This window comes from Anolis carolinensis, chromosome 1, assembly GCF_035594765.1.
Source record: "Anolis carolinensis isolate JA03-04 chromosome 1, rAnoCar3.1.pri, whole genome shotgun sequence".
Classification (NCBI taxonomy): domain Eukaryota; kingdom Metazoa; phylum Chordata; class Lepidosauria; order Squamata; family Dactyloidae; genus Anolis; species Anolis carolinensis.
In genome coordinates, this window is record NC_085841.1 from 256,630,224 (window position 1) to 256,647,341 (window position 17,118).

At 38.2% G+C, this 17,118-nt stretch overlaps 1 protein-coding gene across 5 annotated transcripts in view; it reads right to left on the bottom strand.

Annotated features, from left to right (window-relative positions):
- The window catches only part of nckap5 (NCK associated protein 5), an 856,064-nt gene that overhangs the window by 296,071 nt on the left and 542,875 nt on the right, over nt 1-17,118 (bottom strand). For all 5 annotated transcript variants that reach the window (XM_062975038.1, XM_062975005.1, XM_062974931.1 and 2 more), the window contains one exon: nt 14,787-14,877. In XM_062975038.1, coding sequence (XP_062831108.1) covers nt 14,787-14,877 — 91 coding nt within the window. The remainder of the gene's footprint in view (nt 1-14,786; nt 14,878-17,118) is intronic.

Here is a 17,118-nt window from a genome sequence, read left to right on the forward strand (position 1 = left end):
AGCCTTAGCTGTGTGGAGTTCTGACTCTGATTAAGGATTTGGGACACCTGCTCTTTGAGTGTTGGTGTTTGGACACCCAGGGAGAATTGGGATAAATTGGGAGTGTTTGGTCACTTCACTTTGCGTGTGGCAAGGTGTTGCTGGGCGCCATTGGGATTCCTGTACGTGTTAAGAAGACTGGACTGGGACTTTGATTCAGATCTGCGGTTGCCTTCATTGTCTTGGCTCTTTGTGCCAATTCGTGGACCTTGGATTGATGACTACAGCCTCTGACCCTGGACTGGAATTCGACCCTGTTTCTGCCTTCGCCCTCTGATTAGTCTACCCTCGGCTCTTGACTTCTGGCTTGCTTCTGGACCCTGCTGCTGTCTCCTGTCCTGACCTTGGATCAATCTGACGACGTCTCTTTGCCTTGTCCCTTGAGCTTCTGGCATTACCTGCACTCCTGAAGCAGTTTGCTGCTGTTCCTGCTATTTTGACTCCAGACCGGTTTGACGACGTCTTTTGTGCACTGCCCCTTTAAATCTCCAAAGCCTGCTTGCTTGCAACATAAAGGGTTTGGAACCATCCCTTCCCTTTTGCACTGGCTCTGACTTTGTTTGCAAGCTCAGTTTTAGTTTCTGTTTAGAGCTTTGTGCTTGTGACTCTTGGGAGTTTTTTGGGGAGTTTCCAAGTCTCTGTTTTGCTTTGGCTGCTTTCTCAAGCCAACTTAGTTTGTTTAGAGCTGAATTGAAGCACCTTTTGTTTTATCTGAACTATTTGCTTGGTTAAATCCGGTTTGGTTGCTAAAGCATACTTTTTGATATATTTTTGTTTGGACTGCCTTTAAACACTGAAAGTTAAGTGTTTAAAGCCATCTTTTGTGTTTGTGCCTATTTTTTGGGCTATGCAGCAGAGCTTGACTTTCTCTTTTTCTTCCAAGTAAGCATAGCTTGGAGCCAGACTAGAGCTATGGTGAATGGCTAAGGGAGGTCTGAACAATTTTCCACCTGTGTATCTGGGAGTTTTAAAAAGAAACCATGCCCACTGATAGCTATGACAGCTTTGATTGCTTATTGGTTTACAGCAGTGGTTCCCAACCTTTCTTTGACCAGGGACCACGTTGACAAGGGACAACTCTCCAACATTAGTACCAAAAAGGTTGCAAATCAGTTTTTGTCAACTTTAGATTCGGTTTGGTTATTTGGGGTACTGATTTAGAAAATTGGATTGGATAGACCACATCAGCTCTAGTTTCTGATACAGAACATATGCCATCCAGTAGTCGCTATCTGCTCGCAGAAAACCATATTTAATAACCTAGAGCTGATGTGGTCTATTCAATGCAATTTTCTGAATCAAGACCCTAATTAACCCCAGGAATATGTCTAAAAACGAAGACACCAGGAAAAAAATTCCCTGCATTGTCTTGCGGACTTAATTTTAGGTCGCACGACCCACCTGTGTGCCATGGCCCATGGGTTGGAAACCACTGGTTTACAGGGAGGAACGAAAATAGGTGAGAAGACAAAGTTTAAGCCATCTTTGCTTACAAATGGTGGTCATGATCCAGATCTGTCCCCATGCAAGGCAAGGCTGAGCTGCTTGCTACATACTTAACCTACATACAGTTTAAAGCTATGCGAAGGTGATTCGGGAACACTGTGCTTCAAGTAAAACTAGAAGAGGATCAGGTATTTCCTAGCTGTTTTAATGTCCTAGGAAGATAAGAGCAAATAACTGAGTGTTCAAAAACAAACCCGGAATTTAGAAGGAAATACAATGAAAAAAATTTATATGGAAGAAGAAAGGAAAATATGATGAAAAAGAACTGCTGGGAAAAGAACTGAATTAATAAAGACGGTAAACATCATCAGAGCAAAAGAGGGGGAAAGAAAAGTAGTGCAGAGAGATAAGAAAAATAAGTGAACCAGAGGGAAGTATTACTTTTGAAGAATGCACCTCTACAGACACTGGGGATTAGATTCAACTCTGGCCTCCACACCACCCCTTTTAAAAAATCTTATATTGTCACGGGCTTTTAAGAAAAATGCTGTAGAGTATAGAAATAATAGAAAACTCCACATTCAAATAAGTTTGAAGGGAGATATTAGAAAAGTGAAAGTAAAATGCAAATTCAAAACCAAAGGGAAAGCTGTGTTGTTGAATGCTTTTATGGCCAGGATCAAAGGGGGGTTGTGTGTTTTCCGGGCAATATGGCCAAGTTCCAGAAGTATTCTCTCCTGACGTTTTGCCCACATCTATGGCAGGCATCCTTAGAGGTTGTGAGTTATATGGAGAAACTAGGCAAGGAAGGTTTATATATCTGTGGAAGATCCTGTCTGTTGGAGGCCAGTGTGAATGTTGTAATTAATCACCTCAATTAGCATTAAATGGCTTTCCCGGCTTCACCTCCTGGCCTGGGGGTATCCTTTGTTCAGAGTCATTAGCCACCCCTGATTGATTCTTGTCTGGAATCCTCCTGTTGCTCCTTATTTATTGTTCTGATTTTGGAGTTTTTTAATACTAGTAGCCAGATTTTGTTCGTTTTCATGGTTTCCTCCTTTCTGTTGAAATTGTCCACATACTTGTGGGTTTCAATGGCTTCTCTGTCTAGTCTGACATGATAGTTGTTGGAGTGGTCAAGCATTTCTGTGTTCTCAAATACAGTAGAGTCTCACTTATCCAAGCCTCGCTTATCCAAGCCTCTGGATAATCCAAGCCATTTTTGAAGTCAATGTTTTCAATATATCATGATATTTTGGTGCTAAATTCGTAAATACAGTAATTTCAACATACCATTACTGCGTATTGAACTACTTTTTCTGTCAAATTTGTTGTATAACATGATGTTTTGGTGCTTAATTTGTAAAATCATAATCTAATTTGATGTTTTATAGGCTTTTCTTTAATCCCTCCTTATTATCCAAGATATTCACTTATCCAAGCTTCTGCCGGCCCGTTTAGCTTGGATAAGTGAGACTCTACTGTAATATACTGTGTCCAGGTTGGTTCATCACGTGCTCTGCTATGGCTGATTTCTCTGGTTGAGTTAGTCTGCAGTGCCTTTCATGTTCCTTGGTTCGTGTTTGGGTGCTGCATTTGGTGGTTCCTATGCAGAGTTGACCACAGTTGCATGGTATACAGGAGACTCCTGCAGAGGTGAGAGGATCCCTCTTGTCCTTTTCTGACTGTAGCATTTGTGGGATTTTCTTTGTGGGTCTGTAGATTGTTTGTAGGTTGTGTTTCTTCATTTGTTTGCCTATGTGGTCAATGGTTCCCTTGATGTATGGTAAGAACACCTTTCCTCTGGGTGGATCTTTGTCTTTCCTCTCATGGCTTGTTCTTGCCTTGCAGCTCTTCTGATGTCTGTGGTGGAGTATCCATTGGCCTGTAGAGCCCAGTTTAGGTGGTTTAGTTCACCTTGGAGGAAGGGAGATTCGCAGATTCTTTGTGCACAGTCTGTCAAGGCTTTTGTTGTGCTTCTTTTTTGACTTAGGTGATGGTTGGAGTTTTTATGAAGGTATATCTGTCTGTGTGCGTAGGTTTTCTGTAAACTGTGTGGCCCAATTGTTGATTGGATTTGCGGATGACTAAAATATCTAGAAATTGCAGTTTTCCTTCCTTTTCTTTTTCCATAGTGAACTGGATGTTTGGGTGGATGCTGTTGAGGTGGTCCAGGTTTTCTGTAAACTGTGTGGCCCAATTGTTGATTGGATTTGCGGATGACTAAAATATCTAGAAATTGCAGTTTTCCTTCCTTTTCTTTTTCCATAGTGAACTGGATGTTTGGGTGGATGCTGTTGAGGTGGTCCAGGAATTTGCTGAGTTCTTCTTCTCCATGGCTCCAAATGGTGAAGGTGTCATCAACGTATCTGAGCCATATAGTTGGCTTTTTTGGTGCTGTTTCTAGGGCTTGTTTTTCAAAGTGTTCCATGTAGAAATTTGCTACTACTGGGCTGAGAGGGCTCCCCATGGCCACTCCATCTTTCTGTTCTTAGAATCCATTGTCCCACTGAAAGTAGCTTGTGGTGAGGCAATGGTGAAACAGGGCTGTGGTGTCTTCTGTGAAGTTTTGTTTGATTTGTTTGAGGATGCCTGCCATAGATGTGGGTGAAACGTCAGGAGAGATTACTTCTGGAACATGGCCATACTGCCCGGAAAACACACAGCAACCCCAAAGGGAAAACTGTTTACACAAAGGATAGGGAGGATATACTAACTCATGGAATATAAGGGTGTATATAACTCACAGCATGGATCCCCCAGTGCTGTAGTGGGTTAAACCTTGTGCCAGCAGAACTGATGACTTGAAGGTTGGGTTGCTGATCTTAAGGTTGCTGGTTCAAATCCAAACTGGGAAGCACATGGATGAACTCCTTCTATCAGCTCCAGCTCCATGCGGGAACATGAGAGAAGCCTCCCACAAGGATGTTTCATTTGATATGTGTATAATATTGGTTTTAATAAAATGTTTGCTGGAACATGTAGGTAAAGGTAAAGGTTTCCCCCTGACATTAAATCTAGTTGTGTCTGGCTCTGGGTGTTTATGCTCATCTCCATTTCTAAGCCAAAGAGCTGGAATTGTCTGTAGACATCTCCAAGGTCATGTGGCTAGAATGACTGCATGGAGTGCTGTTACTTTCCTGCCTGAGTGGTACCTATTGATCTACTCGCATTTGCATGGTTTTGAACAACTAGGTTGGCAGAAGCTGGGTCTAACAGCAGGAGCTCACCCCGCTCCCCGGATTCAAACCGCCGACCTTTTGGTCAGCAAGTACCACTCTTCTTTTTAGTGGTGTAAGAGCCCATCCCTATTCTTTGCTATTTCTGCCTCTGGTAACAAATTTTCTGTTAAAGAATTAATATTCTTGGGCACATCTACTTTTTAACTGAGTTACAAATGTACAAAAGGATTCAGCAGTTTATTATTAAAACTTCCTTTTCTATTCTCAAGGTTTTATTGACCATAAGCATGGTTCAACTTTCTTTGTTATGGCCTGATGACACAAAATCTTCAAGTTCAGACATTCTTAGGAGGGTTCTCCTAAATTTTAGCAAAGATTACCAACCTCTATTATGCGAGTTGCAAAAAATAGTTTTGCACATTCAAGGTACATGCTGGAATCTCTTATAGGTTTTGGACGTGCTGCTTCAGCTCTGTTCTCTGCTAAGAACATGATGAAGTTTCTATTTTCTTACTAAATTTGAAACAACTACTTTCCCTTACTAATGGAAAACCTTTCAGCCCACTGAGACTATCACCTAGGGCTAAACAGCTTGTTGTTAGTATAGTACAAAGCAAGTTACTCTGAGTGCTAGATAGCTATGAAAGGAAATTAAGGTTCATTGTATAAAATTACTGATGTTATTTATCTGATTTGAAACTGGCATGTAGGGACTCCAGGTTTTAAAAATATATTATTACTATTTTCTTTGCTTGCTGCTGGTAACAGAACAGAATAAGTCTTTACTTCAGTATGTATATCAAGAGGTGCAGTAATGTTTTCTTGTACAGTTTTTGCTCATTGCAAGCTGTGCAAAATCAGAAGCAAAAGGAAAGGATTCAGATAAATCAGAAGGTTTTAGAAGAACAGCCTAAATTGTTCACAATTTAACATTACTGCTGTCAGACAAGAACATATAAAATCCCTATTTTTCATTTCTACATTTGACTTACAAAGTATACGCAGAGTGAGCAATAAGATCTCCTAGATGAAATGTCTGTGATGGATAAGAGAACAAAGTGTTTTCTTTACGTCTTTAATATGAACCTACAACTAGTGGCACATCAATCTAAATCTACTTCACATTAGTCCTCACTCAAAACACTTCTAAATATTGCAGGGTATCATCCTTATTGAACAGCTCTGCAGAACGGCATTAATAAATTTTCTGATGAAGCTTTTATTGGCCCTTCTATCTATCAGAAACATTTGTTTCTGTTGAAAAACATTCAGCCCTTTCGAGTAAAATGGAAGCTACACAGGAAAATGAAATATCGGGAAAACTTCAATTCCAATGTTTATTAAATGTGTTAAATTGGGAGACGCTCTCATTAATATTTGATATTGAAAAGCAGATTACCTCTCCAAATGGTAGTCTATAATGGCAGTTTACATATCCAATGAATCACATGAACAGTCTGTTTTCTGGAATTTTCTTATGTGAGTGTGTTTGTGTGTGTGTGTGTGTGGGGGGGGGGGGATAGGTCATTATCCACATCTGTGGAAATGTCACAACAATATGCCATACTATTGTAAATTAACAGAGAACTATTAGGACAACAAGGAAAAGAGAAACAAAGTTGATACCTTAAACAAGGCCTAGGCATGAAAGTATAATATCTGAAACCGTATCTGAAGTGTTGAATTTATATACCAGTTATGATCTTGAGCAGAAGAGTTCCTTGCAATAGTAAAAACCACATTCTGTTATAAAATGACTTAAGGATTATACAAATTGCACATCTGAATAATTTTACTGATTCTCTTCTCTAAGATACCAGGCTTGCTTATAAATCTCCATACCATCCAGAACAGAAATAAGGAAGGTAGTCTAGCGCATCCTGAGGGCCAAAGGTCATCTTCCTTTTTTGTCTATGCTACAACTGTGAACGTAGGTTGCAAGTTTTTCCAGCTCAGCTTCTATTTTTTGTTTGCTACCTAGGAACAGCTAATTTAATTTTTATCTACATTTCATCTACACTTTCATATCAGCGTCAAACCCTAAATTCTGATTTTGGGAATTATAATATATCTGACCCAACTGCTATTTATTTATCATGTCAGAAGTGAACCGATGGTCAAAGCTGTAATGTATTGATATGAGAGAAGCCTCCCTGCAGGATCGTGACACTTCTGGGCGTCCCCTGGAAAGCAACTTTGTAGACAGCTGAGAACCAGAAGCAACTTGCAACATGCAACCAGCCAAACAAACAAATCAACAGAGCTTTTCAGGACCAACTATGACCCAACTGCTAAGTATCATATGCTCCAATGTAGATCTCATGTATAAGTTGAGGACATGTTATGGTGCCAAAATTAGTGATTTTGATATGACTCATGGATACATCAGGAGTCATGACATAGAGAGGGAAAAGCACGAATGCCACCTTAGGCAGTCAGATGCCCCTGGCTGCCACCACCATTTTGCTGCCTGGGCCATTTTGCTGCTAGCAGTTCCCTGGTAGTGAGAGTAGACAGGAACAGTGCTTCTTTTAGGTTATACTAGGGCAGACCAAGATATTAGCATTCTATTCAGAGAAGGAGATGGTTCCTTTTTTAAAAAAAGAATTAAGGTACAGTAATACTCACCCGTGGATAAGTCTACCCAGGGTTTTTGGGTTGATTTTTTTATTAAAATGTCTAAACTTATATGAATATATTGGATAGTTTCCATCCTGCCTGTTTCCCCTTCTTGTTTCCTCTCAAACAACACATCCCTTGATTTCTAGGCTCTGTTTACACTAAATAAGTATATTTCTATTATCTCAGGTTGGCTAGGAAGCAGCATTTACAACTGAGGGAGAGAGCATTTACAATTCTCAGCCAAGGAGGTCCCCTAGTGTCTTATCAACCTACAAACATCATAATTCCATAGAATAGCACCAGTACTATAAACAGAACTATAAATGTATAGTGTTAATGGGCCACTGGTATCAGGTCAGTCTACAACTAGACTTACAGTAGAGTCTTGCTTATCTAAGCCTCACTTATCCAAGCCTCTGGATAATCCAAGCCATTTTTGTAGTCAATATTTTCAATATATCATGATATTCTGGTGCTAAATTCGTAAATATAGTAATTACAACATAACATTACTGCGTATTGAATTACTTTTTCTGTCCAATTTATTGTATAACATGATGTTTTGGTGCTTAATTTGTAAAATCATAACCTAATTTGATGTTTAATAGGCTTTTCCTTAGTCCCTCCTTATTATCCAAGATATTTGCTTATCCAAGCTTCTGCCGGCCCGTTTAGCTTGGATAAGTGAGACTCTACTGTACTTATACTCAGGACAGGCTTACATTTCTACTCCCATTCTAATCTAACCCTTCATCCCTAGGGAAACCATTAGCATGTTAATATTTCTCAGAATTACACATTCTGAGAAAATGTGTCTATTCTTTAATGTGATTTCACTAAGTGCCATTGAGTAAACTCTAACAATCATTTTGTACCTCAGATCTGTGACACAGAAGGCAGACACTTCTCTTGCGTTACAACAGCTACATTCCTATAAGTGGGCCCATAACTATTGGATGTGACTCTGCCTCAGAAAACAACAAACAGAACCAAGTTATCCATGGAAAGCTCCTGACTTTATCCAAAGTAACCCAGCCTTCTGCATTGCGTCTCTCTCCAAAGGAGAAACTACAGACTCTGAAGCTCAATCGTCCATTCCTTAGATACTAATCTTGCTGACTGGTTCTCCAAACAGTCATTCATCATTCCTGATGACAGCATCGTGAGCTGGTTGTCCAGCCTTTGTGTGGTTTTCTATTATGAAAAACTGAAATGCCTCTTGCAATACTAGGTTACTCATAATAAAAGCTTTAAGCTAAAATGTTGCTATTTTTGGACTCTTCATCTGTCCATGTACATCACTGGAATGTGAGACCTGAGAAGTACTTTGAGATGAAAGAGGTTCCTTAGCTCTTGTTCCAAAACAAAACAGGCCTTCTCTGAAATAGTGTGAAGGAAATGGAACTCCTCCTAAAACTTCAGATGCTTTTGAGTATATAATCAGGTAGTCTGCAGCAAGGAAAGCACTGATACACTGCATCACTCTGTAAAGTTTCAATAAAATGAAAACTGTAGGTAAGGAGGAGAGAAGAAAGGCAAGGCGGAGTGTGTAGTTGTATGGCTGACAGTTCTTGTTTCCAACTAAAGTTATGTAACTTTACCAAGAAACTGTTTATAAACCTATAATTTTTATCTATGTTTGCCAGAGTGTTTCAATCTATTTTGCAACTGTATGTCTGCAGCAATAGTACTACTTTTCAGGAATGAGCTCTGTAAACCCAGTTTGTCAGGAGGTCCCCCACTCCATCCCACTCACATGTAGACACGTGTGTATGCATATGCACACACGTATATTCCAAAATAATGAACCAGTACATCAAGGATTTAACACTTTCTCTGAGCAGAAAAGATAAGGGACACAACATCATTCACTAATTTCTGCACTTTTCTTTCTGAACGTTTTCTGGGAATGTGAATAGGGGAGCAAACAGCTCAGCAAACAAAGGAGCAGAGTAGAATAGCATTTTGTACAGCCAAAGCTTTTTACTTTCCACTTGTAAGAAACAAACAAATAAACAAATACACTCAGCTTGCATCTATCTGCCTGAAATTATAATAATAACACTAATACTTTATTTGTAACCCACCCTATCTCCCCTGGGGGACCTATGGCGGTTTCCAATAAAATAGGGAAATATTCAATGCCAATAACACACAAACAACAGATAAACTCAAAAAGAATAAATAAGAACAATCACAATATGAAACTTGTAATAGCTAGTCCCTAAAGGAACAAAAAAAATCAACATTAACAACTTAGATAAACAAAATATGATATATCACAAACATTTGCTCTGAAATTATCTAACAGTTAAAAGCATTTTAACGTGCTTATTCCACACTCTTTAGTCTTCTGCTCTCTAACATCTTCTGATGATACATGGGATAATTGTGTTAATCCTCTACTAACAGGCAGTCCCAGAGTTACAAACAATTTGGTAGGTTTCGTTCCCAGATTATGCACACAATATGCCATGCAGAAAGCTGTAAGTTTCATACACAGCTAAAAAAAACTGTAAGGGCCAATATATGGGCACAAGATATGTGTGTGATTCTGTGTATAAGCTATAGGCCCTCAATAGTCATCAACTGACATTCACATTTACGCTTAACTTTAAAGATCTCTTTAAAGATCTTCTGGGGAGAGCTATCACTGAATCTCACTGCCACCTACCTTTTGATTTAGGCCTTTGCCTCTTTGCTTTTTGGATGGAAAGGTCTTTTAATGCGGTATGCGTTATTCTTTTAGCCCTTTTACTATGTGGTTATAAACTGTTTCAATGTTGTGTTTTTAGTGTGTTGTTTATTAAATGGTTTTTCAACTTCTATATCAAATAGGAGCTGTACTTTTAATTTGTTGTAAATCACTTTAGGTCTCATGTTGGGAGAAAAGTGAGTCCATTGACCTGGTCAATATAGTCGTTTCACTTTGTCTTGCTGTCCATGCCCTTGTCCAGAAAATTTCACCTCACTTTCTGTCCCTGTGATAATTGGATTTTGAAAAACTTGGCTTGTGGAAACAAGGATTGGTGAAAAAGCTTCACTGCAGACACCTTTTCCCCAAACTCTTTCAGAAGTAAGTTTCCCTTCCAAGGGGTGGATTTCTCTCACTTCCTGTTGTCTTGTCCCTGTTCCTAACTATGAGTCATTTGTAAGTCAGATGTTTGAAACTTGGGGACTGCCTGTACTCCAAACAGCTGATATGCTGTATATTCATTCCAGTAATTTCTATTCAGAAATTTCAACACTGTAGTTTTATTCTTAAATTTAATTTTTTTCATGTCTTTCTGTAACTTTTTTTAAATGTTAATTTTTCAAAAAAAATTAGTTATTAAATATAATTCCTAGGAAAGTGTTCTAAATGTTACAGAATGAATGAGATGTATTCCAGTGCCAATCTGTCTTTCTACCCCATTACCTGAAAACAAAAGTACTGCTCAAGCCTATTCCTGAGAAGAAATTGCATTCACACTTCGGCAATATCCTTGTTTCTCCAGCTGTTTAGATACTTGTTGGCCACATATCATATAATCAGGTGAAAAATTATTACTCCCATTCATGTGGTTTTGTTTTGTGTTTGCAAAATGCACAGAAATGTAATCACATAATGTCACACTTGACAGACATAAACTCCTGGCTTTGAAGGGAAGATCAGTCAGTGGGTATCCTAGAGATTTTATGCTATAATGAGCACACTTGCACTTGGCACTTAAAATCTAATTTAATTCAAATTAATGAATTAAGATACACTAAACATATTGGACTTCTACTCAGGTTTTCCTTGCTTCATATTAATTTGCTATGCCAGCCCCAGATGTATCCTTAGGTCCAATCACTATAAAATATCTGGCTATATAAGTCTGCACTAAAGCGAACCCTGTTAAGACTGCGGGAAGCTTTAGATACTACAGTACAGTAGTAGGGAGAGCACAAAGAACAAATTATGGTCTAGGTTTACACAAGAAATGACCTTTGCATCAGGGCAGTTGTAATACAAAGCCGGGGGGGGGGGGATGCTTCCTTTCTGTTTCCTTCCCAAACAGGAAGGAAAAACTGTGGTAGTCTTACTTAACAGAACCTCCATTTTTTCTTTAACTTTGCATTGCCACTACACAACAGAACACATTGTTTACTACACCTTTCCCTCATCCAGTGACTGCTTCTCAACCACTTCGGATGGCAGGACCCTGTATGTAGCCAATGTACTTTTTTGCCTCACTTCCATTTGCATGTATAATGATATTTAAAGATAAAGTCTTGTCATCCATTCACCACTCACAGCCATTGGTTCTGATGCTGAAAATGATGCTACAAATATGTGACAGCAAAGTGCTAAATGAAAAGCTTTTGTTTCCATGTGTTTTGCCTACTGAAAGTGCATATTTATTCAATTCAAAACTGTAAGAAAGCTCATTTACCTTTCTAAGCTCTCATTTTCACTTGAGTTTGTTCAGTTTTAATCAAATTTTTTTGCATACTACATCAAACCTCTGTGAAAAGAGCCACTTTTCATGTTCATAATGGAACATCAAAGACCCTGCAGCGAATATATTTCTACAGACACTAACAAAAGTATGTTTTTTTCCTTACTCAGAGGTGTGAAATACTATTGTCTTCATTTTATAGATATGGGCCAGCATTTCAAAGAAAAAATTGGCATGGTTTGCTGAAGTTCACATTGGAACGAAGAATACTTTTGAACAAGAAGAGCTTCAAAATGAAGTAGAATATAATACCTATACAATCATAAACAGCAGATACTTTGAATGACTTGCACTGAGTTTCTGTTTCTCTTGTAGTTTTAGATATGCCTGAGAAGAACACTTGTTAAGGGGGAGGATTTGATATACAGTCTTCACCAAACCTACTGGCCAATGAGATGGATGCTTTTTGGGAGTATTTGAACTCGGCTAGCAAAATTGTTCATGAAGGGAAACTGATATGTGCCCACTAGGAAATCTGAAGCAAAGTTTGGAGAGAGTTTATTCTCTAGGCCTGAATTACACTAAGGATAGTATTTCCTATTTGGTTAATATTGCAGGTCCTGCTGATGAAGCAGCTGCACCAATTTTGATCTCTTTCTAGTGTTCCTCATTATCATATCTTAGGGCTGTTCGACACAGACACTATAACATAGTTTGGAAATAGAATAAAACCAAGCTGGTTTCATGGTGCAATGCCTACACAAACACCCCAGGGACCAGTTTAAGGCTGGGACGATGACCACAGTATCTGTGGATTGTGGATCGGAACTGAACCCAGGAGCCACAGTATCTGCAGGGCATTTTTTCTTATCCAGTCCATTGAGATGTGCTGATGTAGTGTAAACAATTAGAATATATTGTTGTTTCAAGCCCTGTGTGTGATGTACTCTGATCAGTTTCAGTGCATTTTCTAGTTTGTTCTGGACTTTCCAGTGAACCGTTTTAACATGCCTTTTCTGACTTGCCACCTCATCAGAAAGGCCAGGCAAAGAATCATTTCACCTCTTCTGGCAAGGAAAAGGGGAGCAGCAGGGTGAATCTGTCGGCACATGCATGGCTCCTTCCCATGCTTTCTTCATCACATGAGGAAAGTGTTGCCCTTGCAACATGGGAAGCCTCCCATGTTGGGGTGAAAGAGTTGGGCAACACTTTCACCCCAGTTGGAGCGGGGCCTATGCTGGAAGTCACATGATGTTGTGTGATGTTCAGCATCAGCCTGCCCCCCAGATGGGGTGAAAGTATCCTAGGACACTGATTTTACCCCATCTGATGAGGTTGTTGGTGCGTGATGCAGTGAGCATTGGGGATATATGTTTTGTGGAAACCCCACCGTCAAGCCGGCTTTGATCTGCATTAACTGCATTTAGTTTCTCCTTGTCTCTATTATTTCCACCAATCATTCTTGGCTAATGAATTGGATGCAATTTGTGGAAGCCTAGTTATATATCTCATCACATTTTGAAGCTAGACCTTGAAATCTACCTGTTCTGAGAACAGCTAGTGTGATCATGTGCCCTACTTTATAAAGAACAGTCCTCTATTTGAAAGCAACATTCATTTGAAGAATCCTTGATTCATTACAGAGTTTAAAGGTAAGGCATGCTTAAAGGGGAGAACAAAAAATCTGAAGGTGCCAATCCACCATTAGTTGGATAACAGACAGAGAACATACTCAAATAATCTGAGCACACTATTATCTAACATTGTGAGATGCATTGTATACTTATTATTTTACATTATAATAATTTGTTCTATTCACAATGGTATATATCAATGGTTTAAAGGACATGTTATGCAACTCTCTGCCTCTTTGTTTTGCTTTGTTTTTTGAGATATGCCAGTGGCCACTATCCAGTCTTTGTAGTCAGTCAGCAACTGGTAACCTAGCTATTGAGAATCAAGCTTAGATAATGCCCAATAAACTATCGTAAATGCCATAAATACAAGCATGTTGTATTTAGTATTTTCATTTATGCTGATATTTGTGTGACTTCACTCTTGGCTACAGTGCTTTACAAAATCAATCTGTGAGTAATTGAGCATAATATTATTTTCATCATTGAAACAAACATTAATTTACATAGCAGATGGGTTACATAAAAATCTTCCCTTTTGTTATTACCACTAGTACAGGTCTTCAGAGCTTCACTCTTTTGAAGATGAAGTGTTGACAAGGCCTAACTGAATTAAATGATAACACATACATGTTTTGGGCTGTATCTGATTGCTATTCCACTGACATAACTACTCTGCAACGTTTAAAGTTCATTAGAAGTATTATTTATTCTGGAGTCTGGGATATTGATATTGTAATAAGAACTCAGTTTTATAAATCCCTGAACAATGATTAGGTTTGAGGAGGAAAAAACAAATATGCAGCTTGTGGTCAATAGATCAAAAGTGTTTATTGCAAAGAAGGGCCTTTTATTACTACTCAAATATTAATTTGAACAGGCAGTACACAGTAAAACTAACTAATATAGAACAGTTTCACCAGCTCTGAGAGTCATAACTAAGACAATCATTCTGTGTTTCCTCATTTCTTTCTATATTATTTTAGCAACCTTCCATTTTGCATTTGAATAATAGTTTAACTTAACTAGCAAGTTCTGCTTTAAAGTAATGCCCTACATTATGGCAATAGAGTTCCCATTTCTTTATGTGCCATCACAAAATCAAGGTATTTGACAGCTCTGAGAAATATCCTTTCAAAAACATATTGGTCCTAAATACCATCCGAGCAGATCCATTGACTGAGTGATGAGTCAAAACTTATGTAAGTCCCATTGATGCATTGGGGCTACTTCAGTGTTAACTAATAATAGGATCTTGGGTTTCTTTGTTTTTAGGATTCTCTGGTGTCCACAGCCAGCATCAACATACCCTTTCCCACATGATGCTCTCTATTAAGCTATTCTTCTTGGGGCATTTACCACCTAAAGATGGAAATGAGTTGCATCATCCAGTCATCATATCATTTTGTGCACATGGTAGATTAGTATATCATTACTACCTGATATGTCTTTATTATGGTGACAGGTTCTTCTCCATTTGACTCTGAAGACCCTTGGCTTTGCAGTAGATTCCTCACCGTTTCTTCCATTCTGTAAAGGGAAAAGGAGTAAAAATTGAAGGGCAGAATTTATAATGAATCCTCCTCTGAAATAATTAAACCACTGTTTCAAGGTCACAGGATCAAACTGACTACTTCAAGTTATAGGCATGGGCATATTATTCCAAAACAAAGGAAAATTATGTGGTTTCCTTTATTATTATTAATACTACCAGCCAAAGACACATCTAGAATTAAATAAAAACTTCTGAATATAAGCAAAACTGAAAATCAAAGTATATGCTGTCTGGGTGTAATAATATGATCCTAAATTCTATAGCATTTCTAAGTTTCTATGTTACTGGATTACGTGAAATACTATTTTTGTACAACCTGTCTTATAAGCCTATCTTATCTAGATTTGGAAAAGACAAGACTAATATAATTGCATCCACTATTGCTAAACTAGTATTTGTAGAAGATTCTGGAAGATTAAGGGGAAAAATATGGCACATGAAATACTATATTCTTTAGTGCTCAGAGGTATGTACCTTGCAATAAATTCTGATACTTCTCAAATGTCAATGATTTTTTAAAAATTAATAAAATATTACTATTTGTTAATTTTGTATCTTGCCAGTCTTCCATGGAGTTTGTAAGCACAGAAGCCAAGATCTAATGGTATTCTTCTATATACTATGCTAGGCTGCAAGCTAAGCAAAGATTCAAAGATAGGACTTCCAATCCAAAACAGACACTCTGTCCAAGACTCCACTTTGGCCCTCAGTACAGATCTCTAAAGACAAATGGAAAGCTTTTTCATGCACTAAGATCTAAAAACTGTCTTGTTAAATCAGATCATGCTCCACCTATTATAACATTCTCTTTTAGAGATAGAGTCTTACGGTACTCACAAGCAGACCATCAAGATAATGGCATTGCACGGTTTATCCCCAGCATATGGCATTCTTAGAGATTATTCTCCTCAATCTAGTCTATCAAATCAGTCAGAATGCATTACAGTTATTTCTTTGATGACCACATTCCAGTTTATTTAATGTTCAATGTTAAAATGAACATTCCTCTGACTTCCCAAGAAAGAGTCATCAAAAGAAATCTATTCTAGTCAGATGTCCAGTGACAGTTCAGTTATTTTTGGTCTAATTATTATTTGCTTGATATGCACACTTCCAGTTCACTAGAATGTACCTAGTAAAGTCATTCCATCTGTTGACCAAATGTGAATAAAAACGAACCTAATGTAATTCTTGGTTCAGACAAAAGCACACAGCTTCTCAATAGTGAACTAGAACCATTTGTAAGAAGTGTATTGACCTTAATCTGAAACTTCATTAATTCCAAATTTTCCTCTTTAATACACCTTCCACAAGGAAAATATTTTCATGAAACATATATGTACATACAGGATTATTAATCCCCTGACTAATTATTCAATAGTGTTTATAAAGAATACAGAGTAGGAATAAAAATACAGGCTGAGTTTCACTTGTCTGGAATTTCAAGATCTGAATTACTCCACAATTCAAAACTGTCCACAAGGATAAGAGAGATAGTGATGATTTAGTGTGCACAAAGTTTGTTTCAGGCACAAAATTATTAAAAATATGACAAAAATTATCTTCAGGTTATGTTTATAAGATGTTTATGAAACATAAATGAATTACGTATTTAGACTTGGGTCTCATCTCTGCAATATCTCATTATGTACATATATGCAAATACAGGTATTCCAAAATCTGGGGGGATCCAAAATCCAGAACACATCTGGTCCCAGAATTTAAGATATGGGATGTATCAACCTATAGTCACCTATTTCATTTTACCCTTTAGAACTCCCCCCCCACCCGCCCCCAATAATGAATTTGTATTAAAGGGGAACATTTTGTATTTCATACGTTACTGATGGGAGGGAAGAAACTCAAGTTGTAAGGAAATTATTTGGATACCATGACTTACTTAAAACCTAAAGAAATGGCTCCAAGAGCAAATTAGACTCTGAATCTTCACTAGAAACCAAGATTACTCAACTGAAGGCTGTCACTCTTTGTACATGCCATGAGGTAATATGACACATTGGCAAAGGCAACGATGCTTGGTAAAATGGGAGGCAAGAAGAAAAGAGAGAGAATACACTCCAGGTGGACTGAGGTTATCAAGGAAGTCATATCTCAGAGTGTATCAAGGCTAACCATACATGTTGATAGCCAGGACTTTTGGAGATCTCTAGGGGCTTTTCTATACTGGCCCTATACCCTAGTTTTAACTAGAGGTT